Source organism: Rhodnius prolixus, unplaced genomic scaffold (assembly GCF_049639745.1).
Source record: "Rhodnius prolixus isolate KJV_2025 unplaced genomic scaffold, Rpr scaffold_16, whole genome shotgun sequence".
Classification (NCBI taxonomy): Eukaryota; Metazoa; Arthropoda; class Insecta; order Hemiptera; family Reduviidae; genus Rhodnius; species Rhodnius prolixus.
In genome coordinates, this window is record NW_027411616.1 from 1,320,107 (window position 1) to 1,339,194 (window position 19,088).

General features: G+C 33.9%; 2 protein-coding genes across 5 annotated transcripts in view; one reads left to right on the forward strand and one right to left on the reverse strand.

Annotated features, from left to right (window-relative positions):
* Positions 1-1,739, forward strand: part of LOC141457506 (lysosomal Pro-X carboxypeptidase) — an 18,964-nt gene extending 17,225 nt beyond the window's left edge. Inside the window, exon 9 of the mRNA XM_074134595.1 lies at positions 622-1,739. Within this exon, the coding sequence (XP_073990696.1) occupies positions 622-856 (235 nt within the window). The 3' untranslated portion in view covers positions 857-1,739. The remainder of the gene's footprint in view (positions 1-621) is intronic.
* LOC141457507 (cyclin-dependent kinase-like 4) lies at positions 1,006-14,971 on the reverse strand. Of its 4 annotated transcripts, none has more exons than XM_074134598.1 (8): positions 14,838-14,971; positions 11,448-11,637; positions 9,767-10,052; positions 8,180-8,287; positions 7,200-7,289; positions 5,767-5,915; positions 5,253-5,396; positions 1,006-4,968 (listed from the first exon to the last, which is right to left on the reverse strand). In XM_074134598.1, exons 1-8 carry the CDS (start codon positions 14,903-14,905, stop codon positions 4,825-4,827), a joined length of 1,179 nt encoding a protein of 392 aa, XP_073990699.1. In that variant the 5' UTR covers positions 14,906-14,971; the 3' UTR covers positions 1,006-4,824. The 4 variants fall into 4 exon arrangements, with proteins under 4 accessions (XP_073990699.1, XP_073990698.1, XP_073990697.1 ...); XM_074134597.1 differs by having other exon boundaries at positions 1,006-4,971; XM_074134596.1 differs by having other exon boundaries at positions 1,006-5,037.
* Positions 14,972-19,088: the final 4,117 nt, after the last annotated feature.

A 19,088-nucleotide genomic window follows, 5' to 3' on the forward strand; every position in this document is an offset into this window, starting at 1 on the left:
AGTGATACCCAGCCTTACCTTGAGAGTTATCTACTATCCTAGGGCGTAGGCTACTTTTGTAATGCTATAGCCCACTTGGCTAACTCTTTTCTAATAATATAAACCTCACTTTCTGTTAGATTTTACATTTAGGTCATTTTCAGATAAGGAAAGAGTGAAGTTTGTAGAAGCCACGCACTGAATAAAAATTTTATCACTCTAAATAACTGCTAAAAATATTTTGTTCCTGGTTTATCATAGTATATTCGGGTTACCACGCATCTTTAAGCCTAATCAATAAATTAACTCCGGTATAGCTGGTATGAAGTTGGCTTAGAGGTTAAGGTGAGATAGAAAAGGAATTGTAACCTTGTAAACATTCTCTCCTTACCTTCAAATTAAAATATAAATTAATTTTAATAGCTTTTCCCTTAAATGTATTCATTTTATAATTTATTTATGTATTTATATATAAAATATATTATTATATATAATAATAATGGCTTATTCTATTCAGCCAAATTGATCTTTCACAAAGTATGTGTAATTTTGTTAATGTTCTTTTTTCCAAGAGCTATTCCCTCTAAGGATTAAGAAATAGATATCAGCTAGCATTCAATTTATTGCTATTTTAATTTTCAGTAATGGTCTGTTGGACCCATGGTCTGGTGGCGGGGTAACTTACAATGTATCCAAAACAGCTATTGCAGTACTCATACCAGGTGCTTCACACCATCTCGATCTACGATTTAGCAACCCTAAGGATCCAGTTGAAATTATCGAAGTAAGAAAGTACTACAAGAATGTTATAAGAAGATGGATGGGAGGATGGGCAACGATGAAGAAAGAAGTCAAGACCGTGTTTGCTGCGGCTTAGCATAGTATAAATTTTCTTATTCGAGAAATTAAACTGAAAACTCCATTTAAACAAACAAAAATCAAATATATACCATTATGTCTAAATATCAATTTAGGTCACGATTGTTCGGCTTACAGTTACTGCGTTTACATCTTTTTGTGGTGGAGCTGGCGAGATTTCAATCAATTCTAATACTAAAAAAAAGGGCGTATGTGGGGAAATAATATGCTATAGCAATCAATGAGAAAGGTCTTAACACTTCTTACTTCAGTTCAGAGAACTAGACCTCGTACGTTCTACTCCATGTGTGAATTTCATTGGCTGCTCTTTCTCTTCTGTAAAATAAGACTTCTGGCCGACACACCTCGGTTATTGCAAAACAGAATCAGAGATTCAAGGTTCCGCATTCATTCCGGTGAAAGTTTGATCTCTACGCCAAAACCACCAACCATGCCACCGAACATAGCATCTCAAACCATTGAAGTTAACAAGTTCCGTGAGGTTTAGATAATAAAATCGTTTATTACAAATTATTTATTGTCACTAACATTTAAATCTAGAAATATTTTTTTAAATTTAAATTCATATGTCCTGTTAGGAATTCAAGCCATATACTAAGTTACATGTTTCTTTCTCATCATAGCCATTTTATATTAACATAACTATTATATTTGTAAAGTGTGGCACAAAATAATTGATTACTTGTGTGAATTGATTTCAATGTGTTTGTTTTATGTTTGGTTGGTTCAAATTAATACCACCCCATTTGTACAATAGGTATAAATGTGAATATATTTTTCATTCTAAACTTATTTTATCTGTAACCTACAACAAGCATAACTGATAACTAAATAATGTTTACATGTGAAGGAAAACAAATAAATTTTTCATTTAATGTTTATTTGACTTTTAAGAATACATCTTATAGCCATGAGTTTGGTCATTTGCAAAAAGAAAAAAATTGCAGTAAAATAAATTTATGCGCATCACATTTCTATAATTTAGCTGAAAAATAAAAAGTAAATGATTATTTTGTAAATTTTGCAAGATTTTACTCTTAACCTCATATTACTTAATTTAAGGCACGACAATATCTGGGGTCAATGGCGCCCAGATCTTTTCCAGTGCAATGCCTATCTCCGGCATATAAGAAGCTTCTAGGAATAGAAAATCTCCGCTTGGGAATCCAGTACACTAACCACTGAGCTATTCCTTACCTGACCTCATATTACATTTATGACCTCTTATAACCTCGTATTATATTTACTATTACATTACCATTATATAAACAATAACAATATATTTAGTACATCTTCTCTCCCCTTTTGTTGTTGGAAAATTCCTTAAATATCTCCTCCAGATTTTTTAAATGTTCCTCTTTAAGTGTTGTGATACTATCAGTACATTCGACGGTCATGATAGTATCATCTGTATATTACGCATACTCGTTTCTACTTCAATAAATAAGGACGTATACGGTGAAACATTGTCCACCTTGCGCTTAGCTGTGAAATTTCTTCAAATACTGTCTTTGGAGTTGTACTTACCAGCTGTATTTTCTGTTTCATTCTATCTGAAGTAAATATTGTTTCTAATGATTTTTACGATCGCGGAAATAGGACACTATTTATCACTTGATAAGAAAGATGTGATTTATTCGATTAAAAAAAAAACATGATTTTCGTAAGTCCTTACACAAATATCTTTAGAGAATGGAGTACATTAAAAATGTTTTAATATTAAACATAAATTTTGTACTATTTATTAAAATATAGATATTAAAAATAAAATTTTAAATTACCTCCAGGTCCATACGCTTTTACAATTATTGTTTTTGAAAGTTAATATCTTAAAGAAAGCTATGCAGCTTATTTATTTAAACCAAGAACATACAAAGTTTAGATTTTTTTTTTACTAAAAAATAAAATCATAAAGCTAACACAAAAGTTGATGCGACCCCCTCCCCCAAAGACCTTTAACTATTTTTTTTTCTTTTAAATAGATCACACCCTAACGACTGTTGTGTGGCTTGCAGGCCATTTTTTGATCATTAAGCGTCATCTCCCGCAACTTTTGGTTAAAAGTAAGAGGGATCACAACTCAGCACCATAGTTGTAAACAGTGCCGGGTATCCAATCCTAGTAAAAAGAATAACACTACTAAATGTGAATTAAAAATGAAAGAAATATAACATAAAATTTATTCCCAAAATTGGAAAGAATTAGAAAGAAAAATGTGAGTGGAGGGAACTACGGGCAGCAAACCGTGTCAGGAGACAACTGTTGACTAGACTGATGCCCACATCTCTTAGTCGATTGTCGATTTGTTCCCCCTAGAATAGATCTGTACATTCTGGCGGTACTTTTATACAATCTCGTTAAAAAATTGGGTGGATGACGATGGGAAATAGTGTTTTTCGTTACTCCAAAATATCAACCTTTCCAATATGTATCTGATCCAGAAGCAAAATATATTTTTTTAAAAATACATAGAAATCAAATTTTGCCGGGTTTTCCATCTGGTTGAGAGAAGAAGCTTCAGCATACTTTTAAACAGCATCAGTACAGTCGTTGATTGCTTATCCCTGAATTTGGAGCTTTGATAACATAACTAAATCACTGATCTAAAACTGGACATATATAAATTTACAAGTTACCAGTTGATTCTGGCACATTAAATTCAGTTTTCCAAGCTATTTTATTTTTGTATTTTTATTTTTATAATTCTGATTAAAATCTTCCATTGTGAATTCGTTGATGTATATTTCTGCCTTTATACGATATATGTATAAAGGCAGAAATGTTTACTTTTTTTACTTCATTTTAATACAGTAATTTAAAAATTTGTACTTCTTTGGATTTTCACATTTATTTCGTAAATTTATTTATGTTGATATAAAAACTTTAATCGCACAACCTGGTGTGCTGAGGTAAACCGATTGCTGTTGAGTATTCCATTTGGTTGTTAAATTTTTAAGATGAAAATAAATTTGGCTCTCTGCAATTTCGTTTTTAATTTAACTAAACATTATAGTATTTCAATTCTGAAATATTGTACTTTCACCCTTATAGTATTTACAGGAAGTATCATGTAACTAATCAGGCATTTCCAGATAAAAATTTCATCCAACGTTACCATTTAAAAAACACGACTGCATTTCTGCATTTCTTAAAGTTCTAACTTACTTTTTTTAAAACTTGGCATTTTACAAAATTTTAATTGGTTTTAATATTTTACGTGTACTGTAATAGAACTGTTAACTAGTAAAACTGTTCAATTATTGATTTGATAATGAGACAATTTTTAAATGTCAAACTTAAAATTCAAAAATAAAGTTTTCTTCAGGAATCATGGCGTCCCTGCGGGTATGATGGACTTGATGAAAGAGTCTTCTTCTAAACCGTTATTTTAGCTCATTATAACATAAACTCTGCGTATGATGATAATAAGAATCAAATTCGTGTTTTAAACCTCAAAGTTGAAGAAAATGGTCGACCTACCACTTTAGGTTTTTCATTTTCGAGATTCTTTTTACCGTAATTCATGTTTCGCTAATCACATGTATTAAAATATGATTTCAAAAACTCATTTTGGAAAAGTAATGTAAGAATTGGCATTATATTCTCGCTTAAAAACCACCCTATTGCAACGAAGCTGCTTAATTTCAAAGCCACCTGACATTTAGTAAACGTTTTAAGAAAATTTGTAATTTAAAACTTTAAGAAGTGCATCAAGGGAGCGTCAAGTGAGTACAATATTTTTTTTTTTAATCAGAAAAGACCTGGTTGGTGCCTTTCTGCTTATTTTAAAGTTTAAAATTTTGTTCAAAACATACAAAACTATTATTTTTTATGTACAGTAATTTTTATGAAGCTTAAATATCTTAAAGTCATCCAAGAAATTGTCATATTTAGCACGGTCATTCTTAGACGCTTCAGCTGGCTGTTCAGTTCGGCTATGCCAAGTTCAAGCTATCGTTTTCCCCGTCATATGTCTGGCAGATGGTCAGATGTTAGGCCTATTGGTCGCGCAGCACCAACTGTTCTACCATACTCCGGACTCGGGCCATTGTTCAGGTTCAGCTGAGGAAGTAATGCTCCACCAACGTTGATGCCATTTGAGCTCGAGTTCTGCTGACAGAGGAGAGTCTTCCGTGAGCCGAAGGCGTTATATTTTTTTCTGTAATATGAATAGTGGCCCTTAATTGTAAGACAATACGGGCAATATTAATGCAATTTTTGAGCAAAATACTAAATTCATAAAAATTCAAACACCATTAAAGGAAAAGGAACAGTTGTTCCTAAAAATGGCTGTAGTAAGGCGTCACGTCTGAAATGAGGTTGACTTCCTACCAGATTTGTTTTTTTGGGTCTACATAATTTTTAATAATTATAATAATTCAGTTTCCACTTACTCTGGATCTGTCGCGGCTCTTCTTTAATTTTTCGAATTCTTCTAGTTCTAGATCAGGTATCTTGAAGTGGAAATTATCAAAGTAAGGATGCCTGAGCAGTTCATGAGCTGACCATCTTCTTGTAGGCTCTTTGTCAAGGCACTTCTAAATTTAAAATATACAAAAATAAAACAGATTAGATTACTTAGACTTTAATTTAAAAAGTAGTCACAATAAGACGTCAAATATTCAGGATTCCAAATATATAATTATTCTTTGACTTTTAAATATTCAAGAATTATAGGTAAACTGGCTTGGAAATCATTCTCATTTTTGGAAGTGGTAAACATTGCAGTAGAAGCAAGTGGCCTTTAAAGAAAGTAATTAACTTCACAGCAATCAAGGGGAGCCAAATTAATGTTGTAGATAACATAATAAGGACAGCCGCCACTAACGGTCGCAAAACCAGGCTAATGCCATATTTCACAATATAGAAATTATATTAATCATAAATAGTTATTTTTCTTGGAGTTACCTTCAAAAAATCCAAGACTGCTTCATCGGCAATAGCTTGACGAGGTAACTTCGTTTCTAATGGTTCCATAGTTTCTGGCTGCGGTAGGGTGATTCCATTAAAAAATTCATTTGTTCTAAATATGTGCATATGCCTTGGCGTTAGATCACCTGGAAAGTGTAAATAATACATTTGCTTTTTGCTCGTTCAAAAGACGAAGGATACCCACAATCGATTGCTTCAAGTGTTACTAAAAAATACCGTGCGAACATTTACTTTTATACTTTTGAAATGAAATAATTACATAGTCATCGAATTTGGCTTAAAATTCATTCATATTAATTAAATTTGTTTTTTCATTGCTTCTTAACGAACTTGAAACGCTATTGATTATTGGCAATTTGCATTCCACTACTTCATATAGCTATGGAGACAAAAGTGATATCACAAATTGTGTGGGAAAATCTTCTAATTTAGGTAATTTCATGCATGTACACAAACGAAATAAACGAGAAGCTACAGACTGCTTTTCAAAAAACATAAACTATATTATTATGTTTGTTTATCTTATTCATACATGCAATTTTTGGGCTCATTTGACTTTGTGTAGCGTTGTTATTCGGGCGTAGTCGTCCACTAGATTCCAGTAACTCTATTTTACTACTCAATGTTTTGTGTCTAAGCGCCTACATCATTGTCTAATGGCACCATTACCATGCGTCCATTAAAATTAGTGAGTAGTATTTTTGTAAATTAAATATAAATGATTTAAATATGCCTCATAAAATAGTTTTCAGTGAGTACGCATAGTAGACAAACCATGGGATATACGTAAGTATCAAAAAATACTAATTTAGTTACAGTACAATAAATCTATCTACTCGTAAATATTAGATCTAAAGATTAGTTTTTAAGATAAGTGTAAAAGACAAAATTTGGGCGATTAACCAATAAGGGTTTCAATCATTAAAGAAATTAGAATATGGTTTAAACTATAAAGATCTCAGTGCGTTGATTCCACCCTCCAAACACTAATATATAAAGAGCAGCAGTCATGTCTAAACTAATATGTAATAATTCTGAAAAGTGCATTGGATCTATCCTAAAATTTAGCCCTTCTGACGGCAGCTGTGAAACGGATTCTGGTGAAATCCAATCAACCATAACCACCATTTGTTTTTTAGTCATGATTTCCAGACTCTCCCTAAGCTTCAGTTGTGAACCCAAAATAAGAAAAGTATTTAGAATGAGTGGAAAAAATGTAAATTAAGTTTCTCAGATCCAAAGGATTCGATCATGGTGGAATGAATTTCAAAACAAATGACATCTGCATAAATCCTCACAATTCTGAGCCCGAACGGCATCTGGCCCAAAATCTAATTTTAAAATATATTTTTTTCTTCAATCAATATTACGTTGCCTAACGTTAATATCTGTAAATACACACAACTTACCTAATGTTTTCCTAATGAGATAAAGTTGATCCACATCTGATTTGCCAGGCCACAGCGCTTCACCGCGTAACAATTCGGCAAATACACAACCTGAAAACATTTGCAAAGATCGTATTCTGAATTTTTGGATAATAAAAAAAGTATTTTATTCATTTATTCGACATATGGTTACTGTAGTGTATCTATTATGTCAGGACTAACAGAATTTTATTCGGCGCATGTTGCACTCAAAGAAGGTATCGTAAACACAATGCAAGGGAAAGTGGTGCGAGCGTTCACATTAGTTTCGTTGGTTATAATTGTTGTAATGACCAACATACTGGCAATTGCTCTTTTTAAGTAAATTTTAATTAATAAAGTTAAAATAATTTGATAAGATTTCCAATATTTCTGTCTAACTTTTGAGGTAAAGATTTATGATTAAGACAATACTAATCACTAGTGACAATCTATCTTCCAGCTTTTCGTTTGCATTTTGAAGCATTGAGCAGTGTTGATAATGCCTATATTTTTGTTCAGCAATTACTCTGCCAGTCTGAGATACGGCAAAAGCGCAGCCGACTCTCTCCCCATTTTTGTTCTTTAAATAAATATTTGTTCTTATGTCAAAGGGTCGCTCTCCACGTATTCAGTGTCGGGAAATTATCTGGTTGTTGCCATAACTTAAAGTTTATTGGTTACCATTTTGAATTTGATTTTCTAAGAATGGGACGTCATCGGCCCAGAATGCCCAGATTCATAACCGCCTTCAGGATCTTATGAACCGATTTTTGGTTGGAGTTTGAAGACTACCAGTGAGTTAGAACCTCTTGAAAAGTAGTAAAACAAAGTCTATGTACTCACCAGATTTTTACACTTTTATTTAGCAATCGCATATTCTGCCTATGTTGGCATAAGTCTATGACAGAACCAAATAACTGTAAAATATTTCTAAAAATAAATTTTTACTCCATTAGAACAGTATTAGTGGTTTTTATCACCTGTTGCCCATACATCGACGGCAGATCCGTAAAGAGTATCGCCTACTAGTAATTCTGGAGCTCTGTACCATCTTGTCGCTACGTAGTCGGTGTAGTTCTCTCCAGGACCTGCAATATAACATACAGTTTAAGCTCAATGAAAGAGAAAAACGTATAATTTCATTTTTTTAATGTTTTATGGCGCAAACATTTGAGGTTGTTGGCGCCCGGAGCTTTTTTCAGTGCACTTCCGGCCACCGTTTCTTCTTCTCCATCATTGGACAGTGTGCTGTAAGAAGCTCCTAGGAAGAGAAAATCTAAGGGTCAGCAGCTGGATTTGAACCCGAGACCCCCGTTTTGGAATCCAATGCGCTAACCGCATAGCTAATCCCTTCCCTAATTTCAATGATATTTACATTTTTGAATTATTACCACTATTCTATTATTCACGTTCTGTAAGAGAGAGTGCAATGAGAGTCAAATTGTTTAAATTAAGTATTCACTCATAGATTTTTCGTCGCCCCTCAGTACCTAATCATTTTTTTTTTCAAATTTCTCATATTCTTTAGGTTTTGCGTTTATTTTTTGAGTTTTCACGTAAATACTCGTTTAGAGATTGCATGAGTGGTAAAAAGTAGTTTTTACAAATTGGTTTGTGTGTGTAGCTACTAAACTCTGTATGGGGAATACAAATTTTAAATTTGATTTACAAGAAGTATCTCATTACAGAATGGAATTTCATTCATTTGAGATTTTTCAAAAATGTAAGGTTCCTATCTCTTATGAAGTGTTAACGAGGGTAAATGGGTTGCTAAACTCTGAGTATAAAGAAACAAAAAAATGGGAATTTGCCGAACATTTTTCCAATTTTCCGTATTTTCTTGGAAACCTAACAAGACTTTTACTTGAAACTTTTCAGTTTTCCAGGAACTTTCCTCCCTAATATTTGATTTTAGTGAGGTTTTTAGAAAGGATCGTTAAGTTTACAGAAGTAATAAGTTCAGCGAGGTCTACATACTTATATGTGAGGCAAACTCTCTCTTAAAATATGTACAGCATCGAGCCCTCCAAGATGCATATCTACATAAAATTGTTTACCGATTGACTTCAAGAAAATAGGTTCATGCGTAGATAATTCGGAACGATTGCAATACTTCTCTTTATAGGCGTAAGAGCGGGATGCCAACAAAAATGTTATATAGGGTATCAGTAACGTCTTCATCCTGCCAAATTTGATCAAAATTGGGCTAAGATTTACTGAGACAATATGTTCCTCACGCTTGGACCAAAGAGTCTGCTAGCGAAGGTTTAGGCCGTCTGAATTTTCGCTAGCATGCTATATGTGCAAGAACTTCATCAAATTGAGAAGTATGAGTTGGCTGGAGATATTAGGATACACGCGTTTCGATTGCATAGGCCCTGATGTTATTGAATTAATGAGAGATTTCGGTTCAGATACATTGATAGCAAACATACTGTTGCAAAAGGCCTTATGTACATTGACCGAAAATATTTTTAGTAATGAGACTCAGAAGTAACTCCGAAAGTTCGTACTAAGAAGTAATAAATCTCTGTCTATTAAAGTTTCTGTTTTAATTTGAAACTGACTCATAACTCTAGCGAATCCAAAATCACACAGCTTTACTACGCCATTAGCAGTTAATAGAATGTTTTCTGGCTTGATATCCCTGTGAATACAGTTGTGCAAGTGACAGTAGGACAGACCGTGTAGCGTCTGCCACACGATCTCCTTACATACTCCCGCCGGACACCCTTGCGGATGCCTCTCTAGTTCGGCTAACACAGTTCTTTCACAGAATTCAAACACAAGGTGTAGACGCCTCTTCCGTCGAAAAACTTCCACCAGGTTCACTAGATTTGGATGTTTCAAGCTCTGAAAACAATCATTATTATTAATATATATAATACAATATCATCGTTATTAATAAATGTATAATTATAATCAATATCATTATTATTAGTAAATATAATAACTATTAATAAATATAATAATAAGTTTATTATATTAGTGCTGAAAGATAGATACGATCGGCCAATAACGCCGCCGCAAATAAAAAAAAAAATCAAAATTGATAATGCATTAAATAAAACATCAGTTCGTAAGGAAAGGAATTTTAAATCTTAGAAAAAATCCAACTCTCTTTTAGACTGCATTCTGAAATATCAATTACAAGCTTGAGAGCCAATCAGCACCAGTAGAAATCAAAAACTTTCAAACTTGGCCATTTTAGACTGTGAGTTAGTTTTTGATTAGCTGCAGAACTACAAAATGAGTTTTTTTTTATGAAGGTTATGTCTTAGAGCAGGGGTCCCCAAACTACGGCCCACAGGCCACATGCGGCCCCCTGATGACATTTATCCGGCCCCCGCCACACCTCTTTCATTGGTGGTCAGTGAGAGGAGCACTATATGTGGCGGTGCCGCAAAGCGCTGCGTCACTCATGTACAGTACTACTTCCGGTGAAGCGGGACGGACGCGTCACGGCTCCGAAAAATAACAGCAGAAGTAGGAAGAAAGGCAAAGCACTATAACTAAATCGGACATTGGACCATCTCATTAGCACAAAAAGCAGGTCCATAGTTCCCACAGAAATACTGGGCAGTTTGTTGGATTAAATTTACTTGTTCTCTATTTGAAATATTCTATTTGTTCCCGTTTTGTTTTGTTTACTTTAAAATAGTTCGTTTTATAGTCCGGCCCTCCAACGGTCTGAGGGACAGTGAACTGGCCCCCGTGAAAAAAATTGGGGACCCCTGTCTTAGAGTATTGTACTTGCTCTCTAATAATCTACGGTAAATCTTCTTACATTTTTTTAACCCATCTCAAAAATGATTTTTTTTTTAGATCCCGAAAGCTCACACATTCTACTGAACTCAGATCATGACTTTTTTAACCCTTACCTATCACTTGCTATGCCTGATTAGTGGAAATTAGAATTCCGAAAATTAAATTTCCCTTCAATTGTGACAACTTTTCTTTCAGCAAGCCAGGGTTTTTTTTGTGTCTCAAGACGGGACATTATGGTTCAAGCAGCAGTGTTCAGCCTGAATTTCCAGACGATCTTTCTTATTCCTACCTCTCATACACTTTCAAAAATAGGAATAAACAAATTACAAGTAATGCGAGTTTACTAAATAGTACAAAGTTTGGTACAAAAGAAATTACTTTGATTTTGCAGAAGCCATATTTAACTAGACTGAGCCACAGCAACGCGTGGCTAGGTACAGCTAGTAAATGTAATTTATTTGATTATTTAATCCAACTGACCTTCAAAAGCCTAATTTCTCTCAGCGCTATTTTCCTTATAATTGGATCATCTTCGGATTCTACAAATTTTTTAATAGCAACTAACTGTCCAGTTTCTCTATTTTTACATTTAAACACAACTCCATAACTGCCTTCTCCTAATTTGCCTAACTTTTCATATCGCTCCATCATACGTGAAGATGCCCTTGATCTGAAACAGTTAAATATTTTCAAGTACAATAATTTCTAGTTTTGCATTATTATTACTGTTACTATTGTAAGCTTAAGCACACCAAAATCAAATGTATGGTTAAATTTTTTATAACGTTGGGCCTTAGGGCTTCCCATCCTTTCTTGTTTCAAAATGAAAATCACCGCTGAAGCTTGTTACTAAAACTTTAATGGTTTATAATAACAAGCATGTGATACAGAATGACGCTAACTTACTCTAACTACGTATCTGTTAATTTCTTCTTCTTGCGGCCATAAGAATTTACTGATTTGTGACTCTTATGTTCTGACTACCTTTTCCTAATGTTTGATGAAAACATTGAAAAAAAATGAAGAGTCAATATTAATCTGTAACTAAACATCAGGGCCTCAAAACCGTAAAAATTTTGTGTTTTATAGAAATAAATGGAACCGAATTGGTAGCATTATTATAAAATATTTACTGATGGCTCCAAGTTGGAAAATAAGGATGGATATATTATGTCCCCAAATTCATTTTTGTGATTCGGCGCAACTAAACCAGTCAGTTTATACAAAACTGTGCTTTTCGCCCTGCCCCTTGAGTATATAATTAAAAAGGCTAATAACCGTTAATACAATAAATTCAACGATAGCCAAAGCGTCTGATGGACGCTGTTGACTGGATGTCTTACAAATCTTTGCCTCCCTCTAAAAAATCTAACTTAAACCCCAATTTATAGAAATTCTTCAATATTTTGCTCTTTTAATGGACAGGGACACAAATGAGGTTTTTGTCTGGACCAAGAATTTACTAGCGCCGATTAGTTACTTCAATTCACATTTATTTATCATATTTTTATTATTTAATGCATACATAGAGCATTATTTTATTTCGTTATTATTTATCTCTCTTAAATACTTCCCTAGTCCCCCAAAAATAATTGTTTTCTTTGAAAATAGCGAAGTGGGCTAACTTTAATTTTATTAGTATCATTAAAGGCTACTAGGTAGCAGCAGAGCCAAGACCTACTTGAACAAGTTTCACCTCGTCTTCTAATCTTTCACCGCACGCGAGAATGATTTCTTTTTTGCGTAATTTCTAAAAGCGGAAAAGAATGTTGAAAGAGCGTGAATTAAATTTTATTATTCTGATTCAATTTCTTCTGTTTGATAGAGGTGAGGATGAGGATGAGATTCCTAGTGGAGAAACACATGAAAGAGAACTAAATAGTTTAAAGTGCGGCCCAAATTCTTCGGAGGATTTCTCAGCAATATTTTCACACCATTTAAGAATTGAGGTGGGTTTTTTGCGTAGTACTTCACTGCAGAAAAAGTGGTGCAGAAGACATCCCTGTTGAGACTTGGGGATTTACTGAGAACGTCATTTGGCTGCCTGACAGTGGCGTTCTTTGTGCTCGAACGTTCTCGGTTACAAACTTTAAATATTAATAAATTTCTCTTTTCATACAATCAATAGTGAGTTAAAGAACTTTTTTCAAATCCTGTTGAAGATGGCCCTCGGCACAGGTTATCTCCAGCTTTTATAATTTCTGTAGAAGAGACATTTTCTACTTTTTGGGAGTGGCTGCATTTTCTTTTCTTTAATTACATTTGATTTATATGATTTCTTTTTTGTAAATCTATTTTTTTGTAATATTTTCAATAGTAGTTATTTTTCTGTTTTTCATTCTGCCTGTATACCTTTGGTGTTTTTTCTATTAAAAAAAAAAATTTACGCGTGAACCGATTTTCATTAATTGAGGTATCATTCGATTAGAAATTTCATGTAGATGTGCATTTTGGGTCTCCAGCCTGAGCATCCAAACTTTTAGCACCAAATACTTCTATTTCAAATCTTTTCTCCAGGAAAATTCTTTTACGAGAGTACTGACAGAAAGGTGACGTAGAACAATTTCCAGTACAAATTAAATTTATGTAAACATTCCAAACTTTGCCCTAACCAAGAGGAAATCTAACTTAAATAATTAATTTTTTTAATATGCTCATTTTCTCCTGCTACTAATCGTAAAGATTTCCTATTTTTTTATTTCACCGGAAAAATTAGTTTATAAGGCACCCTGAATACGAAAAAGTGATTTTTAAAAATTCCTGTGTATGTAAGCACTGTAACTCAAATAAAGAAAATCGCAGAAAGTTAAAATTTGATATGTACATTATATATCAATAGAGGAAGCCATAATGAAATTTTGGTCAAAATTAGTCAACCGAAACTGAAACGATTTTTTCAATCTTCTCTTAACATTATGAGATCTTTTAATTGAATCTTTTTTTCAAGAATATTCTATTAGAACGATTTGGAAGAAGGAGATGGTCTGGCTTTCCTTTACAGTGACATTTTTCTTTCTTTTTTTTTAATGTAAAGTAATCGCCTATTTTTTCCAACTACCAATTAGATATCGTGGACGGGGGCGAAATTACATACATTACTGTAAACATTTATTTTTCGTATCAAATAAAAAGTAGTTAGAAGCGGGGATTCGAACTGGGGATCTTCCAATTACAAAAACACGCTTATAACCACTAGACCAACGCCCATTTTTCTTTAACGTGCAGTCATATCTCTTGTATTCTGTTAAGGAGGTTAAATGTGTCACTACGAATTGAGTTTGATGAAAATTCTTCAACCTTGAAGAGTATACTCAATGTTTTGTTTTCACCAAAATCCTAATAGACATTTTTGTAAACTTGATATAATCATAGACTATAAACACATAGATTTATAGGGTTTACTTTAATCATTTTTCCGGAAAAACTCGTTTAAGGGCAATTTTTTGGAAAGGGGTGATTTGGTTCTCCTGTAAGGGTTACATTTTAGTGTAATGTAGTAGTTGTACATAAAACCCGCCTGAAAAATTAGGCACACTGTTCTTGTCTTTTTTAGTATATGTAAAGTTACGAATTGTATAATTCTGGTGAGATAATTCTATATCTTAAATATTCCAAGTTGGAAGAATATTTGTGGGTTAGAATGTTGAGTATAGTAGCCAAAGGGAGTAGTGTGTGTTTGTATGAGTATTTTATATAACGATAAACAGTTTGCAAAACCAGAAAAGCATTTTGCAACGTGCAGCTGTGCTTATACATTATACTTGTGCATTTTAGTGATATAAAATCTGATTTTATTAATTAAATTTATTTTGTTGGTGAAATATAAATTTAAAAATAGTAGAGTCTGCTTGTGTAGATAGTTTGGCTGACCTTCGAGGCAATAACGGCAGGTTGTTTCCGAACAGCCACAGTCTCCTCTCATTCAGCCACTTGTCCATCTGTTAGCGATCGATTGCCTGCCCATTTCTTCTGCTCAACACTGGTATACTTAATGCGCGCGCACGCTCAGCGTGCAGGTTGGTCTGGTTCAGGGAAATATCCCTCAGTATTTCTAAACACTTCCCTTAATGCTTACAAGAGAAAGTAATGCAATATCTTTAATTTTTACGTCCCCTTTCTGGGTTTATAAATGGTATCGTTTTGATACTATTCTCGCTCTTTTTATTAAGATTTTGATGTCTTAGAGAAAAGCGAACTATTATTTATTTATTTATTAACAGCTGTTATAATCCAAAGTTATACAAGGGAAGTTGCAAATAAGTACTAATAACCCTGGTTTAATGCTCTCACGACTTTCCCTACTACTATTTCTTTGGAAGTTGAAGGAAATCGCAGGAGCCATTTTGGGGGAAATCTTAGAAAAGTGGAAAAGGGAAGAAGCCGGAAGGGCGAAGGGTTTTGTACGCCAGGGGTTATTCGCTCTCGGGGGGAAAATGAACGGAAATATAAAGTTTCAGTTCAGCTTCTGGCGGCTTTTCGTTTTTGATACATTTATTTACGCACATGCGCACATGAAGCCTCTACAAAATTCTTTCTTTTTTTTTTGTCTCTGGGGAGGTCAAAATGGATATTACCTCAAAGTGAAGTAAAAAATGAAAATCGCAAAAAGTACAAATTTTCGTTTTTGTGCTATTAGTAGACCTGACAACAAGGTTTTGGTAAACATTGGTCAATTGCGTGTACTATGTTACATCAATTTTCTGGTTTTGATTGCACTTTTAGCAAAAACGGCCGCAGGGTGTTTGATTAAAATTCCTCATCTAATTAATTCATGTAGGTGCATCACTTTTATTTGAATAACACTTTGTACAAGTTATTTCAGAGAGGTAAGTGAAGCAATGACTATTTTTTCAGGCTGGCTTTACGTCCAATTATCAATTAGGTGTCGTAGACGGGGGCGGAAGCTCATACTTTACTGTAAAACATTTTTTCTAACAAATAAAAAGCAGTCGCGGGATTTGAACTGGGGATCTCCTGCTTAGTAAGCCAAGCTCTTGACCACTAGACCAACACTCGCCCCTACTTTATTATAATTAACTATAACAAATTCAAGTTTAAATGAAATGTTATTATTCATGTTCGGAGTTTGAGATAGCCGTTTATTTCACAGCAGATTTTATTATTGTAATGAGTAACTAGTGAAAACAAAGCAATGTGTAAATGAATTCCCAAATGAGTAGTAAATTTAGGAATATTTCAGTTCGAAACCGATTTTGCACATTTTGCGATCACAGAGCAGGACTAAATTGTAGTGGTGAGTATACGCTCTACCGTGACTGCCTCGTTTAGCAATCGTTTTGTTCACTTCCTTAATAACAAACCAAAGGCTAAAACTGGCGGCAATCGCACACTTTCACTTACTGTAGCTATTAATAAACTTCTACTTAAGGTGGTAAGATTGTAGTTGTAAGAAGTAGAGGTATCCTAGAGTGGTTACTTATTTCTGAAAAGGCTGCATCCGTGGTAACTTTTTAGGTGTAATGCAATGGCGACTCCAAACGGAACCTCTGAATAAACGAAATATTAAAAGTTTTATGGACACTAAAAGATAATGCGAAATATCTAAATACTTTTTTACCTGGAAGTGCATTGATTGAGAACTTCTACCCAGCACGGAGTGGGCACTTGGTAGTGTACTATTGTATAGTCGACGAGAAACAGGAGCTAGCCCCAAAGTTATGAATGGATCGCACCGTCGGTGATCAGACCACGTACTCCTGGATATTTGGTGGACAGGTGTTCCAGAGGCAAGTGAAAAGCTTGTTAGTAAATACAGTGGCTTATTTGCTTTTTGTTGGCAGGAGGAAGACCGCGATCGAGATTATTCTAAATCTGGCGTCTTTGGATGTGATCATTAATGAGGAAACCGTGAAAGCCTTCCACAGACTGAATAGGAGTGGGAGTGGAATAAGTGTTTTCGTGTTAAGAGATGATAACTATAAGAAGGACTGCCAATCCTTTTATCCCAGATGGATTTAGAAGGCCAGAGGAGAGATTTTGTTAGAACATTACAGTTCCAGAAACGCTGGTTTCACGGATTCAAATAAAAGTGACAGGCCTTACAGGAGCTAGTATTTGGATATCAGGCGAGGATATTGGAGCAGGACAGCATGTAGCAGAAGAGGAGGCGATTTTGAGGGTAGCATTGATCTATCCGGGCGAGTCAGTGCTTTCAAAACAAATCTGTCATAGAAGATTCTAACTTCCTTGATCCCTGAACTAAATGGTGTGTTCACTATTTTGAGATTCTTTTGAAAGTGGCTTCTCGAAGTATCTTTTAAACTTGATGTACACGCAAACATTTAGTTATCATTTTCTTAAAAAAAAAAGTTTCAGGGCAATAGCCCTCAGGCTGGGTTGTGGGACAATTCACAATTATATACGATAATTCAGTATAATATACATTTTACTAAGTGTTTAATGTTGTTAACAATTAATTATGACTTAAATATTCGCAATTGGAAGAAAATTTGTAATTTAGTACATGAGAATAGTAAGCAGAGAGAAAGTAGTGTGGTTCACATCTGATTTTTTGACGTCGAAGAGCCACGTAGTTTTGCATATTTTGGGCCAATCGATAGTTTGCATCACCCAACTGTACTTTATAAATAATTTAAGGTATTATTTATTAAATGATACATTCTTATAGCTGAACATAATCGATATTTTACTCAATATTTATTGCTAAACTCTACTGTGCCAAGTGACTGTCGCTATTCATTTAAAATATAGTAAATAATCTGAAATCTCTCTAATTAAAGGCAATAAGCGCGACAAAAGTGGTTAACCCCTGTGTGATCAGCATAACTCAAAAGCCAAAACTTGAAACTTGATATTTAGGTACCTCTATTGGTCCCCAAGCTTGTGGGTAAAACATAATACCAGAAAGTGCCACTTTAGTGAAAAGATTTGCAGTTAGCGATTCTTTCGAAATCGATTCTAACGTCGATTAAAAAACACTCTACATTACTTGAAGGATGATTACATTGATTTGTAACGTGCGTCCAAACGACTTCATTTATATGGGGTTCCAAGGATGTGGTGAAGGTTCACCTAAAGTGCCATTTTAGGTCATCTATCTTCCATAATATTTAATTATATAATGTCTAACCGCAATTCCCAGAAGGAAGTAATTAGCACACCAGAAGTGCTACTGTACCAAGGGATTTTCAGAGCATTTCCTTGGCAGTTGCTTTAAAGATAAATTTAATGTGGAAAAACGTGTATGAAATCTATCAGTTCGGTACGAGAATTTTTCCAACCCCAGAAGGAATTTGGTGGGTACGGATCAGATTTACGGGGATACGTTTTAAAAGAAATGGGGGAAAAAAATAGAACATCTATAAATCAGAGTACTAGTCTCTCTCAGGCCTGTGGCAAACTTAATATTGGTGATATTTATGTATAGACTACACGTGCTGCCATCTACACCAAAATTTACAACTGTTCCTAAAACACTCAATGGTTGCACACCATATTTAATAAATAATTGATTGAATAAATTTAATGGAAGAATTAATAGATAAATAAATATGTACTTCAGAAACGAAAGTACCATTTTTATAATCGAAGGTTAATTTGCTTAGTTTCAAATAGGGTACAATAGAAAATATTTCCTAGTTTAAAGTATTTCCTAACATTTTGTCAAGTATTTCAGAGAGATCAGAAGTAAATTTTTAAAGTACAATTTGTAACCTTTGACTTTCTTATTTTTAGCCTACTTTAAAATTGACTACTGGTCCATCTAAAAGAGTTTTCAATGAATTAAACAACTTGATAACTAACACTCTTGAGTGCTCGTCAACACGTTTTCTTACAAAACAAACGTAATTTCTCATACGAAGATAAAAGGAATCCTGGAAAATGATATACCGTTTGAAAGCCCATTAAACAAGGAAACTTTTATGAAAAATGCCAGCACCTAGGTCTGATAATGATCACGTAAGAGCTTAATGAGTTTTCTTGAAAATTTCGATTATTTTTATTTTTCTAGTATTCGGAGGAAGATTGAGGCTGTTTGGAGAATTACTTATGCTTCAAAATGGTGTCAATTTTTAGAAAATTTATCTGTCTTTCTAACCGTTTCATCAGAATTGAATTCGGACTAAAAATTTCTGAGTA

Excerpts from the sequence above, each read along its gene's own strand:
- LOC141457507 (XM_074134596.1), bottom strand. The coding sequence starts at position 14,905 with ATGGACAAGTGGCTGAATGAGAGGAGACTGTGGCTGTTCGGAAACAAC. Across the intron at positions 7,290-8,179 it reads CGTCGATGTATGGGCAACAG|GTTGTGTATTTGCCGAATTG; the intron begins GTGATAAAAACC and ends AAATGTTTTCAG. Across the intron at positions 5,397-5,766 it reads CAGTCTTGGATTTTTTGAAG|AAGTGCCTTGACAAAGAGCC; the intron begins GTAACTCCAAGA and ends TTTTAAATTTAG.